The sequence below is a fragment of the Ochotona princeps genome, chromosome 18, assembly GCF_030435755.1.
Source record: "Ochotona princeps isolate mOchPri1 chromosome 18, mOchPri1.hap1, whole genome shotgun sequence".
In the NCBI taxonomy this organism is placed as follows: Eukaryota; Metazoa; Chordata; class Mammalia; order Lagomorpha; family Ochotonidae; genus Ochotona; species Ochotona princeps.
The window spans coordinates 47,954,507-47,980,793 of NC_080849.1; the positions used below are offsets into that span (position 1 = coordinate 47,954,507).

At 41.6% G+C, this 26,287-nt stretch overlaps 1 protein-coding gene across 4 annotated transcripts in view; it reads left to right on the top strand.

Annotated features, from left to right (window-relative positions):
• Positions 1-26,287, top strand: part of PTPRM (protein tyrosine phosphatase receptor type M) — a 787,515-nt gene that overhangs the window by 188,725 nt on the left and 572,503 nt on the right. For all 4 annotated transcript variants that reach the window (XM_058676819.1, XM_058676821.1, XM_058676820.1 and 1 more), the window contains exon 2: positions 6,052-6,174. In XM_058676819.1, coding sequence (XP_058532802.1) covers positions 6,052-6,174 — 123 coding nt within the window. The remainder of the gene's footprint in view (positions 1-6,051; positions 6,175-26,287) is intronic.

The following is a 26,287-nucleotide window of genomic DNA, read 5'->3' on the forward strand; positions in this document are numbered from 1 at the left end:
TTTTCTGAGTTCTGTGTCCCCCATTTTCTCAATGTCTTCCTCAGTTAACTCTGAGAATGGGCGAAGCTTTTGCTCCTTTGTTGGAGAGACTTTAGCAACATTCATAGTGTTTTTTTCTTGTCTTTTACCTTTTGTAATTGCCAATCTGTTTGACGACATCTCTCTGGTCTGTTACCTCAGGTGTATAAATTGACTTTAATGTTCAATCAGTACCCTGAGTTTAGGAAACACAACTGTCCTAAATAATTGCTTTGTCTGTGGCACTGATTTTATAGGCAGCACTGAGCTTATTGCCCCCTGCTAGCCAACACGTCTAAGTACCTCCTGAGGTCGTCCTGGGCAGACTTGGTGGCCAGAAAGATCAGGGGGCTGTCGCAGTCAGCTCCAGGGACTACACACACCCCCCAGGCTGCAAGACTATTGCCGTGGGCTCAGCTCTGCACAATTAACCAACAACACGCCCACTCTGGATCTCCACTTAGGGTTCACACCTGCTGTCCTGCCACCCGATATGGCTCCAGGTGGAGAACTGCAGTTGCTAGTTTTCAGCTCCAGGGACCACACCGACCCCACAGGGAACAGAGCCGGTGCTCCCCTCCACCCCAAGATCAGATCCGCGCGAACAGTCAGAAAGGGGCCTGTGTGCCATTCTGTCAACTCTGCTCTGCGCCTCTCCACACAAGGCGGCTCCCCGAGTCCCCGACTCCCTCCACGTGCAGCTGGTCCCAGTCACACAGCCCAGATTGTCAGGTCCCAGACCACACTCGCCCTCCCAGCCCCCCACACAGACCCAGGCTCCAACCTGGCAGTCACAACGTCCGTGTGGAGGCCACCGCCGGATGTCTAGCTGGCACTGGAAACGAATCGCTGGAGCCTGGATCACCGGAGCCCACGACTCCGAAGGCTGGCGAGTCCCCAGCCAGCCACAAGGTCAGTCACGGGAGCTCTTCGTGCCAGGAAAGCCAGGTGTTCGCCCGCCACCACCGCCCAGCGCAGGGACTCCTAGTCTTCTGGAGCAAGAACAGCCAGCGGTGTCCAGCGGGTCTCAGGAGTGTAGTTCCATGTCCGAGGCGAGATGGCGAGCTTTTTTTCCTAGCGTAGCCGGCATCAGCCATGAGCTTCTCACAGGGGATTTTGTCCTTCAGTGTTTCTCTGCTTCTGCTTCATGATAGCTTCTGCTGTCCACACATGTCTTTCAGTAGAGTCCTACACGGGTGGCTTATTCAAGCTCGGCATGTCCGACTCCACCTGTTCATCACCACCCCAGCAACTCAGGAGATTCTGGAGCGAGACCCCAACATTTCTTATATTCTTAAAAAATTATTAATTTAGAGAGGGCAAATTTCATGCATTTTATAGGTACAATTCTCAGACGGTGACCACACTATTCCCCTCTTCCCGTTCCACAATCCCCTCCTTCTTTCCTTTCCTTTTTTCCCCTCTATAATATTTTTGCATTCTTTATTAACTACCATAATATCAGAGAAAACATATGATACTGGTCTTTTTAGGACCAGCTTGTTTCACTTGTTGATGTAACAAGTTCTTTGAGTTAGATATATTGAGATGAAAGTCTTATCTTGGTTATGAGGAGTGGAAGAAATTGTGACTGTACATTGCCCCAGACAAAATGTGACCGACCACATCATCCAGGTCAGGAAATGCCAGCTGTTAGTATCAGAGAACATTCTAGACCACAGGTTGCTCTCTATTTAAACAGTGCTCTCACCCAGAACTGCTGAAACTGAAAACGAAACAAGTGGCTGCAGGAAATGGCTGTAATGTCACAATCCTGGAGGCTCCAGGCAGCAGCCTGGGAAGCAACCCGGAGTCAGTTTAGTGATCTAGAGCTGCCTTTGACATAATCAAATAGAACAGAATGAAAAATACTGATTGAGCTCAGTAGGGAGGAATTTTGCTTCCCAAATGTGCATAATATGTGTGCAGAGTCAAGATGTCATCAGTGTGGGTTGCTGTCAGAATTAAATGTCCCAGTATGACTTTCTGTGGTCAGCTCAAATCCTTGCCAATCTTTGGGACTTTGTGTTTTCCCCAGGCCTTGAACTTGAGTGGCAGGTGGCAGGAGAACATTTATAAGGCTTGTTTAGGGGTAATAGTAGTTTATCTTATCCTTTCTAGCTTACATTTTATTGATTTCATACTGTTTTCAGTCATCTGAGTGTTTTCTGCTATTCCAAAGAAAGAAATGATCAATTCCCTCTAATATGCAAAAGATCATATTTTATTTTCATGAATCAACAGTGGCCTTTATAGGGAGATAGCTTTACCCTCTAATTCTTGCCCCCCAAAAAACAAAAAGAGTTTGAAAACTGTAATTTGTGGAGACTTCATTGATATATATATAATTGCCAGATAGTTTTCAACTGTAATAGAAATGAACGTGTTTGGTGATTTGGCTGCATTTTGCCGTCGACTGATCTTGGGATTCTCTGGGACAGAACTGGGTGAATTGGGGATGTATTCAGACTGTATATCCCTTGTTGACATGTTTATGAAATTGTGTTCACTTAAAAGCCTTCCAGATATTAGTACACTAAGATTCTGCCTAGAAATGTGGAGAATTGATTACTCATTCCTTTAAAAAGCATTCACTGAGTGTTAACTTGTGCCAGCTCTAAGAAATAGCAAGGTAACCAAGCTACAGTGGTAATCAGTACTATTTTGCAACAGAATTCCTATGCTGCCTGTGGACTTCCAGATGCCCATCTTTAAACTCTGCAGTTTTCATGAAGACAGACCCAGATAGTTTGACCATGGGCCCCAAACATTTCAGTATTATGCAAAACTGCCTTAAAAAAAAACACTTTTTGTTTTCCCTGTAATTGGATATTTCAGTTCTGTTAGTCTTTGCTTTTGTCTCATCTTGTTTTAGCTTAATAAACTCTCTTTGCTGTTTTGGGAGTCCCACATCTGTTGGATCAAGGCCAGAGGCAGATTTAAAGATTAGTGTGCAGTGAGATATATCCTGGGGCAATACGCGATTTGTAGTCTGTTCCATTGTCCAGTGGCTTCAGCTCACCCACAAGCCCAGAAAGAGCTCTGTCTGATTCACTTCTTATGTTTCTTTTCAAATGGCTGAAACAGCTTTGTGTAATGGGAGAATGATTCCCTCACGCCATCATCTTATTAGTCTTTGGGCTTCACGCTTAGCCACGCCTGCCTTTATAGTTGGTTCCATCTTAGTTTCGTAAACCCGGTTTCTCTCCCCAGCCTGGAGTTGCTCCTTGGGCGCCTGTCCCTCTTTCTCTCTGTTTAAGGTTGCACACAGGACTTGCGTTTCATCAGAGAACTGTCCGTGCTTCCATTGGGAACCCTTGTCTGTCCGGTGGGTGGTCTTCCTTATGCGTATCACTTGTATTACAGCTATTGGGGCTTGTTCTTGCAGTACTGAAGTTATTTTCTACCTTAAAATTAGGATTTGCAACTGAGGGAAAAATTTTCTCACAAATGTTTGCATAGTCTGCTAGCATTTTTCAGCCTAAATTGGAGAGCTGTTAGAATTACGTGCTTTAAGCAAATCCACTCTGTTGCCAAACTTGTTAAAACTCAGAGAGAAGTATAAATGATTGTTGTCAAGGTAAAACACCGAGTTAATGCTGTACCTTTTATAATGAGTTTGTTCATCCCAGTGGAATGGATAGATGAGACCAATGCTGTTAAAATTGTGAAAGAACTGTGTGTCATGGGCCACTAATTTCATTCTCATGCCCGGAGCTAACAATGAAGACAGAGTTTAGGAAGCTGGAGTTGCAAATGGTCTGACTTCTTTGTCTAGAATCCATTTATCCGTCTTTGTCAGTGACTTGGAGGCCACAGAACACTCATCACATTTACAGATGCACACTGAGTGTACTTGATCCAAAATACTGGATCATATTGTGTTTCAGATTTCAGATCCTTTTTGTATTTTAAAGAGAGTGGGGGAAGGAAATGGAGAGGGAGAAAGGGCGAGTGAGAGAGAGAGATAAAAATGATGAAGAGAGAGATACAAAAATCTTGAGGATGAGACCCAAGGCTGAACATGAAATTCATTGGTGTTTCATAGTCTGAATAAGACAAATTTATGTAATATTTGTAGCATGAGCATGTTTGATTGCGACCCATCCCATGATGTTAGGGGTGGGTTTCCCACTTCAGGCATCTTTTGGGTGCCCAGGAAGCTTCTGCTTTGGGGGCGAGAGGGATCAGGGCTTCTCACCCTGGCAGGATGGGGAGGATCAGGATCCCCAGTGCTCTGCACAGGCTGGAGTGGGGCTCTCTGAAAGCCACCTGATGGGATTCAGTCTGGAACTGGGATTCGAAGTTTCTTGCCTCATTACAGAGGCAGAAATTTCAGGCTCACAGCAGCTCTGAGGGAAGCAGAACCATGCGAAGGAAGTCTTCGCTGCTGCTGCTGCTGTTTAGGAGGGGCGGTCTAGAGCAGCTGCCGGGGTAATGAGAGGTCTGGGAACCTTCTGACAGGAGGAACTGAGGGGAGCAAGGCGTGTTCCGAGGCAGGAAACCTTGCACAATGTGACAATTTTTTCCAAATAATCAACTTTTTAGAGCTGAGCTTTTTAAAAATACATTCCTCAGGGACAGAGCTCTGCAATTCAAAAAACAGGGTATGAACATTTTTTTTTTTTTTTTTTTTTTTAGCGAGAGAGAGTACTTGTTCATTCCCCAAATGCTCACAGCATCCATGGCTGAGCCAGGCTAGCGCGGGGAGCTGGCCCCCAGTCTGGGGCTCGCACTAAGGTGGCAAGAAAATACTGTTAACTGATTCGTCACCTACTGTATCTCAATGGTCTGCACAGTTGGTGTCAGTAATCAGAGGTGGTACTTGAACCTAGGGACCTGGGTGTATTAACCACTAGATAAAATACCTGCCCTGGGCCTTTTGAAAAGGGATTTTCTCTGTAGCAGGGCTGCTCTACAACTTTCTGAGTGCTTCATGTGTTCAGAGCCTGGCTGCCTTGAAGAATTGACTTAAGTATTTAGATGGGAAGTTGAGTCACATAAACTCACCTGTTTTCCTGCTAAAGTTGAACAATAGCAACTTTCTGTCTTACCACCAGCATACAAATGTAGACATAGCGTAATAATATCCTAAATTCATGTTTTTTTTTCTTAATCAGAACACGGATTTCTCATCATGGACAAGCAATTATAATGAATATTTGAGTTAATATTGATGATAAGAGTATTGAATGCATTTTCCATGATAGTTAGTATGATCCTATAATGCTCGTGTTTCTCATAGGAAACATTAGGGAAAAGATCTGCTACAGTAAGAATTCAAATACCAGGAAACGCTTAGGAGAATACTGGGGAGGGCCTAACCTCCTCAATGTACTCAGTGCCATTGGGGCTAAACCAGCTGACTTGCTATGCATCCACTACCTTTTCTAGCATTCTTTGTGTCTAATTTAAGTAGCTTTGTTTGTGTTATTAAAATTAACCCAATATTTACCACCTGTTGAGTTTTGAACTTAATTTGGCCTTTGAAGCTTGTCTGAAATGTAATTGAACTTGTAATCTTTTTAAATTTGAAGACTTCAGATCTGCAAAGTAATAAACAGAAGCCGATTTCTGTTACATTTAGACCACTTCCATGGAAAATATTTTGCCAGCTGTGCCCATGGTTTTGTTGCATATTGCCTTTTCCCCACCCAGAATTGTGGTGAAAAATGTTCTGCTTTAATCTTCTGAGGCAAATTATAATTTTTCCCCTATTGAATACAAATTGAGAACTGAGGGCAGTTCTGTTAAAGTTTTGAATGCATGATCTGTTTTCCATATTGCTAATCATTTGAAAACATGAATTTTATACTTGGACGTTTGATTGTCTTCCAGCCAGGTGTTATTCCTTTTGGAGAGTGAGGTAATCACAACAGCATGGATAAGACATGATTACTACTCAGCATCACTTAGCATGGGAAAATAGGGGTCAAATCCAGTGGGAATAACAGTGCGGTTTCCTATAGTCATCATGATTTGCTTCAGAAGCCTAGTATCATGTATCTTCCTTTTTGTTTTTTCACACTTCAGGTGGTTGCCTCTTTGATGAGCCATATAGCACCTGTGGCTACAGTCAAGCTGAAGATGATGACTTCAATTGGGAGCAGGTTAACACCTTGACCAGGCCAACCTCTGATCCATGGATGCCATCAGGTTTGGTTTCAGGTTTAAATTTTCTTTTTAAAATAAAGGATGCATACAGATCTTGGTCATAGTAAATGTCTGCTGGTTGAATGGATGAGGACAATAGTCTTTGTGGCAAGAACGGATGAACTAGTGAGAATGGAACCTCATGAGTACCAATCACAAGAGTTTTAACTTCGTATCTCTCGCTTTCAAGTCTAATTAAAGTTTGCTTCTTTATCTTTGAGTACACCCTAGCAGAATGAATGGGTGTTCACCAGCTGATCCTTTCCTAAGCAACACATAAGGGAAGTAGATGGATGTATCTTCTGGCACATGTGTCTAATGGGCTCAGCCACAGTTAGGGCATCTAAGAAACAAGTGTTCCTCTGCCACTGCGGACTTTGAGGTGACCTGACTTTTGTCAGCAAAAGGAACTTCCTTGGCTCCCGGAAAACCTAGGAGGATGCCTTGTTATATTGAATACATTCTGAAAATAAAAATGGTGAGGAGTAAGGGTGCATATTTTTTCCACTGTAGATATGATTAAGACCTTTTCTGATGGTTGAAACACGTTTGTTCCACCGGACGCCCGGAAGTATTCTACTTTCTTTTTGGATAAAGAGTAGGTGGGTGGTGACTGTCACACTCTATTGAGGTGGGAACTTGATCATTTTAATAGACCCCGTTGCCAGCTATGATGTTAGGAATCACTTTGGAATTTTAGATTTGTGGATCCTGATGTAGTAGGTGGGGTGCTTTGTTCCTTTCAGTATTCAGTCTGTGAAAAAATATTCAGATTCAGATTTCAGAGAAAACACAGTTTTGTCATTTTTAACAATTATGAAGTTTTTTGGTTAATATACATGCAGCAATAGTTGCATAATAAATAACTAAATGATCTTGTAAATATAGCTTTTGCACATGAGGAATTCAGTATTGCCCTTATTTAGCTTTCACAGGTGCAATGCCCACCACTTCTTTACCCTTTCTTTCCCTTCTGACACTGAGTTGAACTCCTTATAAATTTCAGACAGGAGAGCACTCTGCCATTAGTACCAGGGCTTTGTCAGACTTCAAAATCTTCCCAGTTGTTGTTCAGTTCTCCACAGCCCACACACTCCCTTCTTTACTGTTTTCTTGCATCTGTGTGTGCTTTCAGATGTGCCTGCCTTAGAGTCAGGGTGCACTTGGGCTGATTTTCGAGATGCTGGTTCCTGCCTCTGCTCTTGTTAGCTGTCAGGCCAGGGAAAAGGAATCCAGCTGTGCTCCTTCTGCAGCTGCCCTTCCCTGCATAGGGTTTCTCATCTCAAAGGCCTTTGGTTTTTCTGCTGCCTCACAGTTGTCCAACCTGAGAAGGATGACTGTGTGCAAGGGAAGCTGGGACTGTGGCGATAGAGAGGAGACGTAATTTAGTCACTGTTGCTTTCTCTGCTATAGTACTCATACTTGCCTCATCTGTTGCATTCTTATTTGATTTGTAATTTTCCACATTAGGAAGCTGATATCAATATTGAGGACTTGAATGAAGTCTGACTTAGAGAAATTAACTTTATTAAAAAAACTAAACTATCGCAGAATCGTTTAAAGTCAACACCAAAACGTTTCTCCCCTATAAAAGACACAAGAGGGATCCTTTCTGTTTAGCACGTTGTCATTTTATTAGGGTTTTTAAATTTGTTTAATTTTAGAAGCAGACATACATAAAGAGAGGAGAGGGAAAGAGAAAAAAGAGAACGGGGAGAGAGAGAGAGTGCATGCATACAAGAGAGAATTAAAACTTTCCTTTGGAATATATAGTGACAAAGATCTGGAACTAGGCCAGTCCCAAGCCAGGAATGTGTAACAGAAACCAGGAGTCCCATGTGGTTAACAAGAACTCAGCCACTCGAGCCATCATCCCTGTGTCCCAGGGTGTGCATTAGCAGAAAACTGGATCGCAGAACAGGACCAGGACCCAAACCCAAGGGCACCAATATGGGGGTGCAGGCATCTGAACTGCTAAGCCAAATATTTGCACCCATTTTCTCCAGCATGATATTGTATACTACCTTCTCAGACTAAGTTTGTTTCACTGAAAATATAGGAATTCTGGGTTCCTATCAGAGGTCATTAAAAAATAATAATACTAAATGAAAGCTCAGGTGTATCCTGAAACAGTCCTATAATTGAAGGAGTCAAGGGCAGAGTGACTGAAAACTAATGTTCTTAATTGAGGAGTGTGAATTGGGGCATTTAAATGTTCTACCTCAACTGATTCTATTTCTGTTGACTAATATAATTTAGAGTGATTATCTCAGGCCTCTGTATGTTAAGATCTCTGTTACAAATTAAAATGTTTTGTCCAGTGTGTCTGATGACTGATCGTTTCAGAAGGTGTACCCGTGGGATCATTATTTCCAAACCAGGAACATTTCATTGTTTGAACCTGTGAATGGTTTGGGTTATTAGCATGCCAGTGATTAGTAATTTCTGTAAAAGTTCATGGTCATGGGTGCAGATGAGATTTCTGAAAATGTGTAGTTATTCCATGGGATGTATTTTTTTTCTGTCACAATACAGAACCATAAATGCTGGTATTTATTTATCTACTATTCATTTAAAAAATTTTGTGGAAAATACACAAGATTTATTTTCAGAGATAACTCTTCCATACACAATTCCATTCCACAGATGCATACAGTAGTTGAGGCTGGGCCAGGAGCAAGGAGCTTTATCAATGGCTGCAATGTGGGTGGCAGGAACCAAGGACTTGGGCCATCATCTGCTGCTCTTACAGGTCTTCGAGCAGGAAATGCAGTTGGAGATACAGGAACTGTAACCCCCACTCTGATGTCAGAGGTGAGATGCAGGCGTCCCAAGTGGTAGCTTAATTTGCTGTGCCACAACGCCTGCAATCTCATTAAGCACATTTTAGTCATTACAATTTTTATGAGCTCTAGAGTATGTTAAACATGATGCTAATTACCGTAGGAGCTGAAGGATTACAGAAAAGGATTGATTCTTTCTAGGAATTATCTTTTCTTGTGAAAAAGTTATAAAGATCAAATTAAGGAGCAATCAGAAACTATGTTTAATTAAGTGTGGTGCAGACTGGCAGTGTTCTAAGAGTGGTTTTCTTAGTGTAAAAATGACTAAGAATTTTCTCTTCGTCATACATTTTCTATATTTTTTAAAAAGATTTGTTTTATTTTTATTGGAAGGGAAGATATACAGAGAGGAGGAGAGGCAGAGAGGAAGATCTTCCATCCACAAGCGGCTGCAATGGCCAGAGCAGCACCGATCTGCAGCCAGCAGCCTCTTCCGGGTCTCCCACACAGGTGCAGGGTCCCAAGGCTTTGGGCCGTCCTCAACTGCTTCCCAAGGCCACAGGCAGGGAGCTGGATGGGAAGTGCAGCCACCGACCAGGATTAGAACCCGTGCCCTTATGGGACCCTGGTGAGGACTGTAGCCGCTAGGCCACTACGCCAGGCCCATATTTTCTATATGTTGAAGATGACTTTCTTTATTGTTAAGTACCAAACCTTTTGTGTGATAGCTCAAAGCAAACAATCTATTAAGAATTACAACAGTGATACCTTTTATTTTTTCTGCTTTTTACTTGCTATTTAAGTCAGTGCTCTTGTATGTAGTTTCATTCTCTTTATCTTCCTGTATCAGGTTATTTTTAGCCACATTTTTAAAAAGTTAAACATAGTCTGTAGCTTTATAGAAACTGATTTGATAGCTACTCTGAGGTTATGATGTTATCTCTGTAAATACATATTTAAGGTAAATAAATACCAAATGTCCTGTGGAGTTTTATTTCTATAGTTGAGCTTTTATGTTACAATAGATTATATTTTTGCAACTAACTCTATACCATTATCATTCTCATGATGTCAAACTATGCCAAACCCACTTTCTTTTTTGTCGATTTATGGTTTGTTTCTTATCAGTTGTTTTTCTCTATTAGGAATGGGGAAGTTGCTTCAACGTTATACTAAGAATTACATTTTTCAGCGTAAGAGTCTTGACTAAGCATTCAGATATTATCCTGGGTTGTATTGTTAGCAATGTTGTATTACATAATTTTGTGTATGAATGATATGGTTAATTTTATAGTCATCCCATAGATTAAGAAGTATCCTGTGATATAAAAACACATACCGACTTTGAGAATGGTTGATACTCTTGTGTTTTTTGACTGTGTTATATTTGGACCTAACTGCTCCAGATCTATAAATCTAATATTTAGGAAGTTTCATATTTTATGTCTAAAATGACTTCTTATAAAAAAACAGTAAATCTGTAGTATTAAAAGTAAAGGTTTCTTATAACTGTGGATGTCTGGTACACATCGAATGGGCATCTATGTGTACCTCATCCTGTTCCTTTATCACAGCTCTAAAAAAGGCTCTGATTAAGTGTATTGCATGCTGGTATTGGGACAATGTAACTCTCCTGAGAGGATGTGCCAGTCATTAGCTTTCTGTGAACTGGGCAATGGGAATGGTGAAGATGCTGATCTGCAATGGAGGTGTGTCAGTGAGTGGATCATGCCTGCGTGGGCTCATCAGGGGAGAGAGGAGCAGGACGTGCTGGGATAGAATAACAGTGCACCCTCTTAGTGTGATGACCCAGAAAATAGAAAAATGACTGCATGCATTTGTTTAGAGTCAGTCCACGTTTGGGGAGGTTGATGGATTGACAACGTAATTGAGGTTTTAATCTTGGGGTGCATTTATCAGACTATTTTCCTTGTGTTAGGGAAGGCTTCTCTATTTATTTACACTTGAGGGGTTAGCAAGTAATAAAAACGAGGGCTGTGAGCTTGCAAAGCTTTTTTTCCTTCTGAAATTTCAGTGCGGATTGAGTGAGAAGTTTCTTTGGCATGGAATCATCAGACATTTGTTCAATTATCTTGCTCATTCTTCCAGCATTCAACAAATATTTGTCTAACACCTGCTATGTGTAACACCATCATGCAGGCTTGGGATTCCTTACTAAGGGGAACCAAAAAACACCCCTAGCCCCATGCACCTTGCTGTTTTAGCATCTTCAGACAATCCTGGGAAGGTAAAAGACTCCATGGCTTATAAGGTGACTTTCCTCCATTTGTTAATGAGGTGGCAGATATTTAAAATGCAATCCAAAATTTAGTTCATCAGACTCAGCACACTGATGCACCGAATTTAGCTTTCTTCTACATCATATTTCTCTCTCTCTTTTTAAAGATTTATTTATTTTTATTGGAGAGATAGATATACAGACAGGAGGAGGTACAGAAAGAAAGATCTTCCGTCTGCTTGCTCATTCCCCAAGTGGCTGCAGCGGCCAGAGCTGAGACAATCCAAAACCAGGAACTGGGAACCTCTTCCAGGTCTCTCAAGTGGGTGCAGAGTCCCAAGGCATTGGACCATCCTCAACTGCTTTCCCAGGCCACAAGCAAGGAGCTGGATGGGAAGTGGAGCAGCCAGGACATGAACCAGCGCCCTATGGGATCCTGGTATATGCAAGATGAGGATTTAGCCACTAGGCTATCGCTCCAGGTCCTGTGCTGTATCTCTGTAAAAAATAAAACAAGGGCCCAGCAAAGAAGTGATACTGCAGTGGTAACTGATGCTGAGAACTCTGTCAGGGTAAGGTCTCAGGGGCAAATGAAGTGGCAGATATGCTGAAGAAGTCATCTCTGAACAGAGACCAGAACCAAGTCGGGACCAGGAGGCTTTGGAGACTGAATAGACCCGGCAAGGGGAGGGTAGGAACAGAGCCCTGTGATGGCAGGTGAAGGGCATTCCAGCAGACAGGAGACGTACTCTGAGCCCACCTTAGAGTGCTGCTAACAGGTGGTAGCCTGGTATCCACATCAGGAGCATTGTATGGTACCTGGCCCAACATGATGTTCAAGAAGTACATTTCTCATAGTTATTTCACTATTCTTAACTTTCAGGAAGAAGTGTGATATGAATTCATATCTCAGCTTATAGCCAACTAAAGTGGCGGTGCAAACCATCTGTTTATTTTCTCCTCTCATTTGACACCAAATGAGACAATACACATCTTACAAGTTTTGGACTGAAGAAAACCCATAAGTACAGGGAGCTGATTGTAATACTAATGATGTTTTCATCAGGATGATTGATTTGGGATCATTGCCTCCTTGTTTCTGTTGGACGCATATCTTTTGTGACCCAGTCTAGAATCTTAATAAAAATGAACACTAAAAATGATTTGGTGAGGAGCATGGAATATGGTATTAAATATTTTAGTGGAGTCTGAGTGCTTCCTGTCACTGAACCCTGGAGATGAAAACGGTTTTATTGTCCTTGACTATCCCATTTCAGCATTCCATACCGAGGCTCCAAGGCGACATCCAGCTGCACTCTCACCACTAATGAACATTTTTCCTCCCTGGATCATACTCAGATCACCTTGCTGAGGCCTAGAACGAGCTTTCAGTTAGCTTTTAAATGGGAAGTGATGAGAGTCAATAAAGAAATTGGACTGCCGTTATGTTCTGTCAGCAGTTCCTAAGTCACAAAATTTAGAAAATAACTTGAGATGATAATGAAAACAGCAAACTGCTTCAGATCAGTGATCTGTGGGGAGCTGTTCGTTAAACACCGCCGGGCTGTAGCCTGACCCGAGGGTATTGACAAGTGAGCCCAGCTCCGTGGCCCTCGCTGCTTGTGTGAGAAATTCATGTTTGGGGAACATCTCACTGTAATTAGGAAAGAATGAAGGGTTTGCTTAGTCTTGAATTGTGCATCTAATTTGGGTGTTCCCCTATTGAGAAAAAAAGATAATGGCACAACTGACACAGAATTTACTCTTTTTTTAAACAGTTTTCAAGTGCACAGCTCAGTGCATTAAAGGCATTCACACTTGCATAACCATCACTGTCGCCCATTTTCCTAACTTGTGTATCTTTACAAACAAATTGCCTACCTCTTAAAAAATACCTCCCCAGAACTGGAATTGTGGGTGTAGCAGGTAAAGCTGCCACCTGCAATCCCAGTATGCAGGTGGGCACTTCTGATCCATCTCACTGATAAGGTGACTGCGAAGGCAACAGAGGATGTCCCTCGTGCTTGGGTCTCTGCATTCAATAGGAACTCCTGCTTCCTGCTTCAGTTCCGACTCTTCCTGCAGTTCAGGGAGTGAACTGGCAGATGGGAATTCTCTCTCTCTCTCTCTGTAACTCTGAATTTCAAATAAATAGAGTCTTGAAAGAACAGTTCTTCATTCCTTTTGATCGTAGCCCTTGGCAACCACCATTCTACTTTTTGTCTCTGTAAATTTGACTATTCACATAAGTGGAATCATACAGTGGTGTCCTTTTGTGTCTGGCTTATTTCACTTAGCGTAATGTTTTCAATGGCTCAGTTTTGCAAGGCAAAGATTTCAAAGCTTAAGCCGGTCATCCTTCAAAAGGTGTTTGGATTTTTAATAGCTAACAATTCCAAGGGGCTGATGCTAAGCCATTGTATGACATGTAACAATTTATGTCAGTAGTTTACATTTAGTGTTCAACAAATGTTTTTCTTTTAATTTGTTCTGAATTCCTGTCCTGTTTAATGAAGAACTTCAAAAAGTAAGAGTGGCTAGCTCTTTAAGAAAATATATTTACTAAAAAGTATAGACATTAGTCCTAGTATGTAAATATGCAATATTTAATTGTTTCATTTCTTGCTTAAATTCCTATAAAACTGTACCAGTTTCATATACAAGTTATACAAAACCGAATGTTAGAATAAACAGATGGGCCAACTTCAACAAATGTGAATTTCTGAGTTCGAGTGAGAGTAGAAAGCGGTGTGGGTGGAGAGAACCTGAGTGACTAGGCCATTGGGCATTTACATCCCACTTGAGAACAGCCTCCGTGAGGATTTGGTCAGCTGTCACATCCTATGGGTTCCTTGTGCTGGCCCCCATGGTGTGAGGCACTTGTGGTAGACAGGGTCAGCCTTTTGGGCTGGAGAAGCACATTTAGGCACCAAGTATCTAGGGAAGCAGAGGGTTCTGGTCATGGATGTTCAGCTGGTGAAACCTCTTCTGAAAATGTAGGCATCCATTGACATCATTCATGGAGTAAACCAGAAGATGGACTCTCTCTCTACCTTTCAAATAAATAAATAAAATTTAAAAAGAGAAAGGGCCATGAGATATGACACAGGGCTGAGAAACATCACTGCCCAAGTCATCTGTGTGCAGCAGCCCAATCAGTTGGAAGAGGGGGCTGGAATGCGGAGGGGGCTAAGTTAAAAAAAGGAAACATCTGTGAAGGCCAAAAAGCCAAAGCCTAAGGAAGACTTGCCTCTGGTCACAGGGTCTCTGTGACAGCAGCCTCTGTTTATGGGAGGCAGGGTCTGTTGGGAAAAAAAAAAATCTGAAACCAGTTAAAGCTTACTAAAGCAAGAAGATGGTGCTGGAACTAGCACCAGTCCAGATCGATGACTGTTCAGGATGTTTCTTGAATAGCACAAACATATGTATGACCATCAAAGCAGGAAATGACTTGTAGCACTGATTGGTACAGTGTTTGTCTTATTTGGATATAAAATGGAAAACTTCAACCTGCGATTGGCTGAGGATTGGCATCTATATTTGAGGTGCAATTGCTTGGTTACTCAGCATTTATCTGTAGCTTTCAGTTTGAGTGTACATCAAGTTAGGTTGCAGCTCAGTATAGATGGAAGTCACGTTAGGTCAAATTTTGTCACTCAGGTTCAGAAACCAGTTTAGTCCAAATTGATGTCAGTGTAGAGATGATTGGTGTTCAGATGCGTGTGAGGTAGAATGACTCTATCAACTGGCCCAGCCTGCTAGCAGACACAAGATGGTATGTGATGATCTCTCTAATGTTGCCTATATAGAGAAGACCTTGGAAGTTCTGAGTGGCCTGGAACTCAAGTCACTGTAGAATTCTCCGCAAGTACCTTCAAAACTTTTCATGGTATGAAAAATCGAAGAGTTGAATACATTTAAATAAAGCATCATTAAATTAGGAGAATCCTTTATACCACAATGGCAGGATGAAATTTGGATCTATTTGGGTTTTTGATAACCCAGCACTGGGGATGTAGTCACAGATCTGAGGCTGGTCTTCCAGGCCTTGGAGAAGTGGCCGGAGAGAGCCCTGTCGTCAACTCCATTCACCATGCGGAGTACGAGGAGCTGCCACTCAGGCCGGGGCCAGTGGAGGGAGGGCAGGTGCAGCATTTCCAGGCTGAGTGTGTCCTAGTGGGAGGCTCAAGAAGATGGGAATGCTGGGCAGAGGAACTTGCTGTCCAAGGGCCATGAGGGAGAGCACAGTGCTGCCTTGGGAGCTGGTGGGTCAGGATTTACAAAGCACAGGGAGTGCTTGGGAAGAGAAGAGGTGAGAGGGCGCAGATAAAGAACTCGCTTAAAGGCTGGGTTGAGTAGGTGAAGGCTCTAAAGAAAGGGGCTGCCAAACCTACTGATTTCTGAAGAAGGGTGGAGAAAGGAAAACATCTTGCTCAGTATGTAGAGAGGAAAATTCCAAATTTATGATGAGAGTATCACAAAAGGATGCAATAGGGAAATTTTGTTAGTTAAAAGAAAAAGAAGCAGCAGCAAAGAGCAGGTAATTGTGGAAGAGAATTCTGTCATTCATTTGGAGTCCCCTCCGCTCCCCATCCCACACCATGGTATTAAGTGATTAGTGTTAGGATGGATAGGCAGCAAAAGTGTATGTGTGTGGTTGGAGAACATACAAATGTTTTAAGGTGTTAACAATTGATAGGTCTAGGAAATGTGTATATTAAGTATTGATTATATGTATTATATGTATTTCTCTCTACTTTTGAAATTAGCCTATGGATATGAAATTTGTATGGCTAGAAACAAAGAGCACACCGTTGAGGTACATTGACATAGTGCCGCCCAGTGCAGCGTTCATCCAGTACAGATTTAGACACGGGTTATTGTGTCAAATGACATTGAAACTATTTAGATTGAAGAAGCTCAAGGGTGGGTGTGTCTTCCGCTTGTGTGCATATTGTGACGATCGCTGGCCATTACTGGTGAGGTTCATTGGAGCTGATGGCTTATGTAACTTCACTGTGGTGCGAGTAACTTAAAGGATATAATTTTAGGGTGTTATAAACTAGGACAGATGCTTCATGCTGTGGTTTTATGCCTTAGTGGATATCTCAAGTCTAAAGATCTGATTGGTGGATATTTTGGTAGATACCACAACTTGGTAAGAAGGAATTCTTAGGTTTTTTTTTAATTTTTAGATACATGCTTGTATTAGTTTATATCCTGTCTATTATATAGGGAGTGAATAGTGAGTAAATCATAAGGAACTTCATGGCAAACTATACTGAATGATTGTACAGATCATTATTGTAAGTGGCCTTTAATGCCTAGTTAACTGACATTTTATTCTAGGAGATTGTGATAAATTATATCTTACTGTGATATTTCAAAGCTTAAGTGGTTGAAAGAGATATAAATATTGCTATTTAATTAATTGTCTCCTGGACAGTCATATTTGCCTAGTAGGTAGGCAAATTGAAACAACTGATTTTGCAGCGATGGGGAGTGTCTGAATTAGACATGCAGGGCAGCATGTTAATACAGTGGACATCGCCAGGGTGTACATTGCCTTTTGCAGGGGCCAGGACTTCTTCATAGGCTTCAGAGTCTCCGTTATAGGGCTGTCTCTTCATTGTATTTTCCTTGTTTCTTTTAGGAAAGTTGAGAAATGAGACCCTTCATATTGCCTTTTGCTACAGGAAATGTTGTAGTCTTTTTGTGTTGACATTTAATTTACTTTTGTTATTATTTTCTAAGTGTAGGAATTTCTCCCTTTTTTCATCTGCCCACCTCTCTAGTTTCCCCTGCTGCCATTTTCTTGCATATGGTTGCAACAATGAAAATATAATCCTGAGCAATGCAGTGCAGACCCAGACTGGATTGGATCCAATGCTTTTAAAAGTAAATATATAGGGCCTGGCGGCGTAGCCTAGTGGCTAAAGTCCTCTCTTTGAACGCACCAGGATCCCATATGGGCACCGGTTCTAATCTCGGCAGCCCTGCTTCCCATCCAGCTCCATGCTTGTGGCCTGGGAAAGCAGTCGAGGACGGCCCAAAGCTTTGGGACCCTGCAGCAGCCACGTGGGAGACCCGGAAGAGGTTTCTGGTTCCCGGCTTCGGGTTGGCTCAGCTCCGGCCCGTTGTGGTCACTTGGGGAGTGAATCATCAGATGGAAGATCTTCCTCTCTGTCTCTTCTCCTCTCTGTATATCTGACTTTGTAATAAAAATAAATAAATCTTTTTTTTTAAAAGTAAATATATATGTGCGGCTTCTGGCAATGATCTTGGGAAGCTATGGAATTCCTCATGTATTCGTCGCTTTCTATCTCTTGCATTTAAGATTCATCCTGTATATGCATACCTTGTGAAAACGGTATCACTTCCCTAACTAGACTCTATAAACAACACAGCCCTTTGTTCCTGTTGATGGTTCTTGCCTGCTCTGGAGTGACAGGTTGCAATTTGCCAGCAGGTCAACAACTGAGCTGATGACAGGTGACCTTTCTAGCACTGCAATCAGTGCCCGTATTTGGAAAACAAAATGAGACAGTTTGTATTTTTCAGAGGTAGGTCATTGGGTCTTCCTATCATTGGCATGTGAACTTGTTACTTGGGTTACATGAGTCAGTTCAGACAGGAATGTTAATTTATTCGAATTGATCCAGGCCTTGCTCTTATAAAAAGGTGTTAGATGCTATTGATGGCCACAAATTATTACAAATAGTTGATTGTATGCATCACACAAAGACTTTCACAGTGCCCATTTTGTGTAATAGTGGTATGTGCTCATCAGCCTCAACCATAATACTTATGGTTCAGATTTGATATTTCTCTATTGTTTGGGGAATTTGTTTTAATGCTTTATGTTATTTATTTGAAGGGTAGAGTGACAGAGAAAGAGGGAGAGACAGAGAAAGTTCTTCAATCTTGTGGTTTACTTCCCAAATGACTGTAATTGCCAGGATGGGTGAGGCCAAGCCAAGTGTCTGGAGCTCTATCTGAGTCTCCCGCATGAGTGACTGGAGCCCAGGCATGGGAGCCAGCCTCCAATACTTTCCCAGCAGCATTAGCAGGAAGCTGGATTGTAAGTGTAACTCAAACCAGTACTCACTTGTTTTGCCACAGTGCCAATCCCTAAAAAAAAAAGCAATGCATTTCTTCGTATGTCATATTTAAATAATGTGTCTACCTACTTTTAAAATTTTTTCCTATTTTAAGTCATTTAAAAAGAAATACTTATTTGCCAGGCAAAGTTAGCGAGAGGGAGAGAGACAAAATGAGAGCAAGAATCTTCTTTTTGCTGATTACTGCCCAGATGACAGCAGGGGCTGAGATGGGTCCATGCTGAAGCCCATCCAGGACTTCCATATGGTTTGCTGGGCCTGAATACTTGGGTCATATTTTGCCTCCAAGACACATTAAGAAGGAAGCAGAGAAGCAAGGACTCCAAAATTGGATGCAGGTGTTACAAGCCATTGCTTAAGCCACCGCACCAAGATGCCTGCTCTTGCATAAGATACTTGAGCTGCTTTGTGAGACCTCATGAAGTGCGAGGAAACAACTCCTGGGAAACACGAAGGAAAGAGCTTAGCTGAGAATGAAAGATGGCCTTTGTGCTCCCAACTGTTTCTGGCTTTCACTTTCCAGAACAATGGAAAGGTGCGTTACTGTCACCTTTGATTTTGATCTGGACAGTTGCTTTGGCTGAAGAACTGTAATGGGTAGTTGCATGTGACACTTTTAGCCAGAGGTTTCAACAATTAGAATGAGAGGGCCCGGCGCAGTAGTGACTAAAGTCGTCGCCTTGCATGTACCGGGATCCCATATGGGCGCCGGTTCATGTCACGGCCGGTCCACTTCCCATCCAGCTCCCTGCTTGTGGCCTGGGAAAGCAGTCAAGGATGGCCCAAAAGCCTTGGGACCCTGCACCCACGTGGGAGACCTGGAAGAGGCTCCAGGTTCCTGGCTTTGGATTGGCTCAGCTCCGGCCTTTGTGGTCGCTTGGGGAGTGAATCAACGGACAGAAGATCTTCATCTCTGTCTCTCCTCCTCTCTGTATATCTGCCTTTCCAATAAAAATAAATAAAATAAAAATAGAAGAATTAGGATGAAACCCAATGTGTTCTCTTTGCTTTCTCCAGTCTTGGTGGTTAAAGCAGTGAAATGTTTTCACTTGGGTGCTTTGTAGGGTTTGAACATCCTCTCAAAAATTCATGTTGAAATGTAACCCCCCAATCTAGCCCTTTGGAAGCCATTAGTCTTAGAGGAAATCATAAAGATGGAGATCATGTAATGGGATGAGTGATTTCATGAGGAGGAAAGAGAGGTCAGTGTTGCATTGACCTTGTCAGGTGGTGCCAGGTATGGCACAACAAGAATATCATCTGAAGCTGCTGACATCAGAACTGTGATAAATAAACTTTTTAAAAATATACATGCCAGCTTTAGTGCTTACTGAAACAGCAGAAACCACACTTAGACAATATCTGAATACAGAGGAAAATGACTTCCCCTCCTGTCCTGTACACATCCACATGTAAATTCTGCTGCTTGCAATGAGCAAGTGCTAGTGTGAGAAAACCTTGTGGTGTATAGCATTGGGATTTGGGCTCATTTATGAAATGACGTTAACTCTTTGGCCCTTGGACTCCTCTATTTTTTGAAAAATAAAGTTATTAATTAGGTTAATTTGAAAGAAAGAGAAACAGAGAGATCCCATTCAACCACTGGTTACTGCCCAAATATACACAACGTGGCTGGATGTGCTAGGCTAAAGCTAGGAGTTGGGAGCTGCATCTGCGTCTCCCAGGTGAGTGGCAGGAACCCAGTTACTTAAGCTACCACTTGCTAATTCACAGCATAGACATTAACCGGAGCTGGAATCCAGGGTGTAATGGGGATACAAACCTGGGTACTTTGATATGGGATGCAAACATCTTCAGTGACATCTTTATCATTAGATCATGCACCTGTCCCCGGATTCCTCTATATTCCTGAAATGCTTGAGGCACCCAAATAACTTTTGTTCATGTCAGTAATAGCTATTTATGTTCTCTAGGGGAAAAAATGAAAGCAAGTTTCAAAAACTCAACAATAAGTAAACATCCATTGGTTATCATAGCAGTAATGTACGGCTGTGAGCAATTGCGGGTGAAATGGAAATAACAAAGTCAAATGTGATACTTTTATTATTATGACAATAATGTTAGCAATAATGTTATGACAATAATGCTGGTCTAAGTGTCTGAGGAATTTCAGGGCTCCATTTCCTGTTTAGTTCATTCTTGGTCATGCCCTTTGTGATATTCAGTTAATACTTAGTTAAGTTGGGAAAGAAAAGAGCTAACAGGGAAGAATTTGGAGTTTTGGGAGCCTGGCGTTGTAGCATAGCAGGTTGACAGTACCAATTTGAGTCATGGTTGTTCCACTTTTGGTCCAGCTCCCTGGGAAAGCAATGGAGGATGGACAAAGTGCTTGGGCCACTTTGTCCACATAGGAGACCTAGAAGAAGCTCCTGGCTTCTGCCCGACCCAGAAGCAGCTGTTGCCAACCATTTGGGGAGTGACCCAGCAGCTGGAAGACTTTTCTCTCTTTTCCTCTCCATACCACCTCCCCCCTCACCCCGGCAGACTCTCACCCACTTTATAACTCTGCCTTTCAAATAAATAAATATACTTTTAAAGTATTGTTTTTTATTGGAATGCCAGATATACAGAGAGAAGGAGAGATGGAAAGAAAGGTCTTCCATCTGCTGGTTTACTCCCAAAGTAGCCACAGTGGCCGGAGCTGAGCCAGTCTGAAGCCGGGAGTTTCCAAGTCTCCCACGTGGGTGCAGTGCCCCAAGGCTTTGGGAGAACCTCTACTGCTTTCCCAGGCCACAAGCAGGGAGCTGGATGGGAAGTTAGCAGTTGTGACATGAACATGTGACCATATGGGATCCCGGCACATGCAAGGCACAGATTTAGCCACTGAGCTATCATGCCAGGCCCCAAATAAATATATAAATATATTTTAAAAAATAATAAAAGAAATTGAAGAAGGAATTATGATTAGTTAATCTCTGCTTTCGAAAGGTAGTTCTTCCATTAACAAATGCAGTTCATTGGATATCAAATATAATACTATGCATAAAATTACATTGGGTAAAGCCAAATAACTCTATGCCAGTATTATGAATTCAGTAAAGGTTGGGTTTATGCAGCCTTTTTCTCTAGACATATTTGAAAGTAGGGTCGACATTCCTATGCTTGAAATTCGATGTAGGCCTCTCGGACAGTAGAGGGGACAGAGTGAATTACTTCAGCTTATTCACTGATGAATGAGCCTCTCTGAATTCATTCAGTGGTGCCACTTCTGAGGCTTGTAACTGTGGAACTGTCATATATTGTCATGATAAAATCATTTCAGTCCCCTTTATTATGAAGAATATAGTGACATAATGATATAAAGATGACTAAACACATTACAGGGAGACTTAGAAATTGTGCTTGATGGAATTTGCAAATGAATCATTCGCAAATCCCAAAGGTGAATTTGCCAGTCATGCATCTCCCCATCAATTGCCCAATTATGTAAGGTAATATGTCTATTTCTGAGGTTGAAGTACAGGTTCTAAGAGAATTTACTAAACTTTCAAAGGCAGGATAGATAAACATTTACTGAGTTTTTCATTAATATTGCCACAGAACGGTTATCAGGGTAATTTAGTGATCTTGACCTATTTGTCTAGCTGCTACATGTGGTTTAGATAGAAGCTTCCAGAACAGCGGCAGATGGGGGCTCCAGTCATCTGTCTCTGTCTCTTTGCTTCTTAAATAATTGAATAAAATTGAAAAAAGAGAATAATGCACTGAATGGAAGAAGTGGATATTACATTCATGAAACTGTGTAGCTTCACTGATTACAGTGGCTTTGACACCCGGAACTCACGTTAGGAGTCCCTGGCTGACTGAGAGCACCTGAACCAGAGCTTGCCTGGGCAGGCTTGACTGATACTCTCAGGAAGGCAAGAAGTTGCCACTTGCCTGTTTGCTGAGGCCAACATCCACAGCAGCCCCTAAGAGACTGAGGATGCCCACTGTCCTTTCCCAGGTGGAAATGCACTAAGAAGCAGCTCCCTGCCCTAAGAGACAGTGTGTTTCATGCAATGCCTGTCTTCTCCATGAGATGGAGGGTGCTTTTTTTTTTCTTATTTAATTTATATTGAATAAGATGTTTTGATAATCTTCTGCCAAATCACATCTAAGTTGGGTACTTCCTTAAGTCCTCCAGCAGATGGAGACATGGGGTTTTTTGACTCTCCTCAGGGGTGGGGGGATGAGGGGAGGGGGGACCTCTGCTCTTTCTCTCCCCATCCCACCCAGGGTCTCAGTTTGACTTCTAGCTCAGTGGCAGTATCAGGTGCAGCAAATGAGCTCATGAATTATGTCCTCCTGCACTTGCTTTCCTGTCCACTTTGGCCTATAAAAGCTTTCTTGCTTATTCTTGCATAGAATAAGGTCTTTATCATTACTGATCTTTAATGACATGTCCATGGTACAGCGCAGAGCAGAGCATTCTGAGCCCTAGGGAGCACATTTAAATCCCATGTGAGCCTTTCACAGAATGTTGCATGCTTGTGTTTTGGTTCAGAGTCAAATCCCAGAGGTCAGTTTTTCAGCCATCAGGGTAAGCTTTGGTCACAGCTTTCTAAGGTCAGCATTGGGAACAGGGAGAAGCTTTTGCATATCCACTAACACAAAGAATTTGAAAACAGCCCTAGCCCCAACAAGGTTTTCTGATACAAGTAATTTCTGCCCTGTTGGTTTACTTAAACCATTTAACTGAGGAACTTCAAAGAAGTGATCTCTAGGATGTTGTCGCTGACCACATCCATGCAATCCTTCAAAAATATTTTTGTTAGAAAGTTATGTATAGTTGTGTTTTTGCCCCCCCCCCTTTTTGTTATCTCTAATAATCACTGGAGAACAAAAAAAAATATCAGTTTTCAAAATCTTAGTCCTGATGCTTCCTAAGCTAGTGAGTTTCCCTCCAGTCAATTACAAAGAAAACAGCAACAACAACAAAACAACAAAGCAAGTGTCATCAGGAGTCTTGTGGGTTTAGCTGCTAAGGTTTAAGAATTGGGAATTAAAGTTGGCTTTATGAAATAAAATGAATGCTGTAACTCACTGTTCAACTGACTGAATGCAGAACAAATTGTGACCACAGGCATTGATTCCTGTTTAGGGGTGTTTGCAATTTTCCTTTTTATCATTAGGCTTTTAGTTTAATCTTAAGACTCAATTTACAAATGTATTGTATCCCAAGCTAAATCTTGAATTACGTTCATTCCATTTTCACTTACCTCTAAGTCTTCATCATAGCAAATGGAATGATGATTCTATAAATGTCCATTGAGTGATTGAAAGTGTTTTGAGAATAGGACACATCTGATTTTATGAAGCCTGTGATCTAAATCCTTACTTTCAGATTTAAAGAGCTTTCTAAATAACCAAATTAATCAATTGCTGGTTTTTTTTTTTTGCCAGTTTATGGAGTATAAAACCATGGATGATGGATGTTGTGATGGAATCTCAAAATTTCTGTGCATCAGTAATACAAACCTTCACTTTCCATTGTGTCCTAGTCTAACGTGGTTCTGGATTACAAGTGGTTGGACTGGGAATCCAGCTTCACACAGGAATTCAGCTTGAATTGAGCCTCCATCTTCAATATGTAGCTACTGAGATTGCCCTTGCATAGGCATCTGGATGATACAGGAACGGGAATCCTTGGAGAATCATGATGAAGGTTTCTGTGAGCCCGTCTGGAAGTAGAGCATGGAAAAGCTGGGTAGATGGCTTAGTGGCATGTCCAGAAGGAAGAAAAGAACATGGGGGCTTAGCTGACAGCCTCTGCTTTCCATATTCCTTTAAGTATTTTCTTTAAAAAAAATGGTCTGCTGCATTGCTGCAGACGAAAATGACTTAATATTTAAACAGTGATTGTATTAAGAAATTGATTTATTAGAGAGCCTGAATTTCCATTCCCTTGTTTGCGCCCTGCATGCTAATAAGGGCTGGTCTGGGGCCACAGCCGGAAGATTGGAACACTCACTATCACCCATGTGAGGAACAAGAGCCCCATGACTTGAACTGTCTCACACAGCCTGGAAAGATCTTCATTAGCAGCAAGCTGGAGTCAGGAGCCAGAGCCCAAACTCTGCCCCTGGCACTGTTGTGGGCCATGGCTACCCTAACTGGTGCCTGAACTGCTAGGTCAAACACAGGTCCAAATCTTTTTTCTTTAAAAGTGTGTCATGTTTAAAAAAAAACCTAGCCAATTCACTAAAATAATATTTTGAAAATAAACTTTAACTTTATGACTTCTGATATGAAAAGTCAGTAAAGAATTAATCTGTAACTACTAGATCCTAGACAACTAGATTATCTCCTAAGCTTTATATTATTAAACCAGTCCCTAATATTGCTTAAAATAGATATTCTCCTACCTTAACTGTGATAAGATAATTTTCCCCAGATTCAGCAAAGATATATGAGCATATATTGCTACTTAATTCAGTAAAGCAAATATCATTGAATAAATGTCAGCTTTTCCAGGGAAATCACTGCATATAACCTCTGTGGATAATATATTTATCTAAAAATCAATACAAAAAGTAAACAGATTTTTAATACATCTGAAGGAGCTTCCTAGTAAACCAAATGCCAAGCCATAATTTAAAGCAATTGATAGCAGTAGGTGTTTATGGATGACATCAACATAATTTTTGTAAATTCTTCTTCACTGTGGTCAGGCGCACTCAATCTAGTTCAGCTTCAGTCTTGTGCCTGGGAGAGGTGATTTGTAGTAGAGGTGTGCAGAGACTTTTCTGGAATCTCCTTCCAGGTGAAAATAGTGCCGAGGTGCAGAGGCTGTGGCTCCTCTGGCTTCTTCCCTTCTGTCTCGTACTGCCCAGTGCTGAGTGATTTTGCTGCTCCCCTGTTTGCTGGCCCTCTGAAAATGGCTGTGCTCAACTTCCTGGGGTCCAGGTGCCTTGTTACAAAGACCTGGATTTTTCAAAACCTTGGTGTCTGTTGATTATGTGACTAGCACAGAGTGATTTTTTTTTTAAAAGATTCGCAAATTTTAAAATGATTTTTGAGGTGTTCTATTTTAAATTGGCAAAAAATAAAAATGGGATCATGTCATTGAAGGAATTTTTTTTTTAAAAATTTAGTAATCAGCTTATATACCTTTCTTCCTAAAAGTTAGAAAAGAAAGTAACCGTAGAATGTGCATAACCAAAACCTGGAGATTTGTATACAGTATGGATAATAAATTGGTAGACCACAATTTGGTTGCAGTTGAGTTTAGACAACATGTATTTTAGATTGAACTATGTGATTAGGGTTGCTTTGTCCAGCTAGGCTTTGTCATATGCCCCAGAGAAAGGTAGCGTGGTCATCATGAACTCCCTGGCTTCACCTCCTCCCCATGTGGTCTCCATCAAGGTGCTTGCCTTTTGGAGCCTTCATTGCTTCATTTAAAGTGAGTAGAGTACAATGGATATCACACTGCGTATTAATTAAATCAGAGAATGTATGAAGAGCCTAGGACAGTGGTGGTCAGCCTAATGAATTACTTTCTTCTTTTAAAGAAATTTTTATAGATTTTAAGGGTACATATGTATGCAGTACATTATGGCATTTCTATACATGTATACAGTGTGTGATAGTAAAATCAGGATAATTAACCGATTCATCACCTTAGAAACATGCTGTTTTTTTGTTCTGATGATATTCAAATTCCTCCATATTAATTATTTCAAAATATTCAGTTAATTATTATCAACCAAAGTTATCTTACCTTGCTGCAGAACAGCAAGGTTTTGCTGCTGGGTGAAAAGCTAGATCATGCCAGGCAAGTCTAGTGTGTATTAAGGGGTCTTTATCAACCAAGGTTGGCGATTGACAGGGCTCACTTGAAATTAGCAAATGACAAGTTCAGTGGCAATCTGGTCTGAATTGAAACCCTAGGACAAACAAATGGTCATTATTGTGAAACCCTTTCATTAAACTAAAGACCTATGTCCTAGCTTCCCCAATGATATAAA